Source organism: Oratosquilla oratoria, chromosome 18 (assembly GCF_046742065.1).
Source record: "Oratosquilla oratoria isolate Oo_2021 chromosome 18, ASM4674206v1, whole genome shotgun sequence".
NCBI lineage: Eukaryota > Metazoa > Arthropoda > Malacostraca > Stomatopoda > Squillidae > Oratosquilla > Oratosquilla oratoria.
The window spans coordinates 24,936,943-24,940,410 of NC_134794.1; the positions used below are offsets into that span (position 1 = coordinate 24,936,943).

Below are 3,468 nucleotides of genomic sequence, written 5' to 3' on the forward strand. Positions count from 1 at the left end.
ATCTCAATGAGCCTTTAAACGACGGCGATCCTTTATGAACAGAGGTGGTCGGGTTTTTGTATATTGAAAGCATCGCCAAACGTTTTTATTCAGCTGAGGGAAACCCTCTGCCGTTTGAGGGACTAATGCCCTTTATTTCAAACTTCTTGGAAATCCCATTTTCTCACGATGTCTTGCTTTGGTTGGGCTGAACCAGACAGTTGTCAGTTTCCACAGAATTCTAAAGGGCATGATGTGTTCTCCAGTTCTGAACTTGGCACTTTTTACCTTTGGAAAGTTCTTGTATCTTGTCACATGTTGCAGCTTTCCCCCTTTCTCTGCTTTTCTCTTAACAGATTTAGACTTTTTCCCAATGACTTGGCACCGACTTAACTTATTCCTTAGGGATCTTCTTTTTCTTAACAACATACTTTTTTTTCCAATGGCCGTTGTGGCACAAGTCAATAAGTCCAAAGACTCTCAAGCCGTCGTCTCATTACTGTAGTGGGCGCATTATCATTTTTATCGCCTCTTTCTCCCACGAGGCATGTCATCCTCTTCAGAATGGTCTCTTTTCCTTCCTTTCTTCTTTGTCGTCAGAGAGACGTTTTCTGGTTTCGTCGGGCGTTTTTTCCTTTTAGGATTTCTCCGGGCGACGTTAGCGGTTTCGAGCTCCACTTCGGTAGTGAAATCCGTCTTTCCGTCCTTTTCGAAGGAGAGGCAAGATGATTCATTCTCCAACCACTGATGGGACAGTATTCCGTCGAGTGATGGGCGGCCCCAAGGGTCTTTTGCGAAGCATCGCATTATTAGGTCCCGGCAGACGTTCGGAACGTTCTTCGGGAATGACGGACTGGCCCTACATATGGAGGCGTCTGTGTAGAAAGGATCACGGCGGCACACCATGTAGTAAAGAAGAGTGCCCAGGCTCCAGACTGTTGCGGGCATGTGCAGGAACTCGCCTCCTTTGATGTATTCTGGAGGCTAGTAAATTCGAGTTCCGCCTGTGTCCGTTCCTTTGTAACTCGTAATGCGCTCTCCGCAACCAAAGTCGATTACCTTGATATCAAGCTGGCCTGAACTCTTGTCCCTGAAGAGCAGTATATTTTCTGGCTTGATATCTTTATGGGAGACCGCGGCTTCAAAACATCCTTTTATAGTTGTAACAATGTTTTTGAAGAGTCTTCGGACTTCTACATTCGATAGGTCGTTGTCGTTTTCTATATAATCGTACAACGACATGGACGACGGAATAAGTTCCATTACCATATAAAAATTATCATTGGCGATAAAATAATCATACAGCTTGATGACGCCGGGCACCTTCTGCACCTTCTTCAGAAGCGCAGCTTCCTTCGGGATTTTCTTCCCGTTGCGACGTCTATATGATTTCATCCGCGCCAAGGGCACTTTCTTCAGGGCGACCTCCTGGCCATCGATGATCCGCTTGGCTCGGTAGACAGAGCCGATGCCTCCTTTGCCCAATAGCTCCTGCACTTCGAACTCGTTCAGCTTCGTCATCCTTTCCCAAGAGTCTTTGTTTGAGAATGTCCCAATTCCTTGTCATGAATGAAAGTCACATCACACATTAAAGTAAACACCTGTACTGACTAGTTCGTATTGCGCATACGAATACACACCTTGATATAAGCTTGTATCTACATGTAAAAACTTATGTTATCTTTTAAAAATTCCCAATTATGCAGATGCAAAGAGAGAGGGAGAGAGAAAGAGAGAGTCATCATTCGCTGGTTATGATTCGACTCTTTAACACGGAAATAATGAGTTCAGAGAGAGATGACGGCGAAGTCAGCTCCAGGTTCATAGTGCTCGGATATGTCTTCGCTGTATCTTGTTCTTGTTCTCATTAAAGTAAACACCTGTACTGACTGTAGTTCATATTGCGCATACGAATACACACTTTAATATAAGCTTGTATCTACATGTAAAACCTTATTTTCTCTTTAAAAAATTCCCAATTATGCAGATGCAAAGAGAGAGAGAGAGAGAGAGAGAGAGAGAGAGAGAGAGAGAGAGAGAGAGAGAGAGAGAGAGAGAGAGAGAGAGAGAGAGAGAGAGAGAGAGAGAGAGGGAGAGAGTCATCATTTGTTGCCTATGGTTCGAGTCTTTAACACGGAAATAATGAGTTCAGAGAGATCACGGCGAAGTCAGCTCGGATATGTCTTCGCTGTAACTTGTTTTTGTTCTTGTTCTTCTTGTCCAAGATAAACATATCCCCGTTTATGATATCAGTGGACAAGCAACAAGAGACAGTGTTTTATGAGAAACCTTTGGTGTAGCGCCTTCCATGATGGTGCCACTCCTATAGTCTCAGGCTTAACATGACGGGAGTCTTTTCAAGCACCCGCTCAAAGTCCTTTTAATAAGCACCCATATATCAAGATAAATGAATAGGAATAGATGAATAGATGAATGAATAGATAAACAAATAAATAAACAACTTCTCTGAATGATGTAAACAGATATTGAATACGTATTCGTGATTACCGTTTTCTTTCTCATTTTGCTCCTTCCAAGACAATTTATTCATTTAAGAGGAAACACCTTACTTCACAAAGGGTTGACACTTTGACTGCCGGAAGGTTTCTTCGTCTGAATAAGCTTGCCTAACGGGGGCAAAACACACACACACACACACACACACACACACACACACACACACACACACACACACACACATCACACACACACACGTTTATATATATATATATATATATACATATATGTATGTATATATATGTATATATATATATATATGTATATACACACATGTATATACAATATATATATATAATTACATATATATATGTATATATATATATATATATATATATGTATATACACATATGTATATATATATATATATATATATATATATATTTAGATATATGTATATATATCTATATATATATGTAAATATATTTATATACACATATGTATATATATATATATATATATATATATATATATGTATATATTTGCAGAAACCAATTGGAAAATAAAATAAATGAATACCGAACGTTTTCGTCTATTGAAGACATCATCTTGAATAGACGAAAACGTTTGGTATTAATTTTTTTTATTTTCCAAGTGGTTTCTGCAAGTCTTGTTGTCACGTGCTTAGAGATTTGTTTTGTACATATATATATATATATATATATATATATATATATATATATACATATACATCTACACTGAATGGTTCCCAGCGATCAATTGATATTTTTATTCAACCACAAACAACTTTTAATTCCATGCCATCGCAATCGAGACTGAAGAATCGCTCGATGGAGACATTTTGTTGGAAATTGAAACGTGGACGAGCCGAGGATTCGAACCCAGCTAACCCGTAACAAAGTTACAGTGACTTAAACCAATGCGCTATCAAGAGAGATATAAGTTGAGTACGATTTTCTTATATTTGTATGCTCGAATTACATACATCTACACGAAATATCGCGTTCAACC

General features: G+C 39.1%; 1 protein-coding gene across 1 annotated transcript; it reads right to left on the reverse strand.

Annotated features, from left to right (window-relative positions):
- Positions 1–963: 963 nt before the first annotated feature.
- LOC143034786 (serine/threonine-protein kinase pim-3-like) lies at positions 964–1,500 on the reverse strand. Its single transcript, XM_076201133.1, has one exon. The coding sequence runs from the start codon at positions 1,498–1,500 to the stop codon at positions 964–966; it is 537 nt and encodes a 178-aa protein (XP_076057248.1).
- Positions 1,501–3,468: the final 1,968 nt, after the last annotated feature.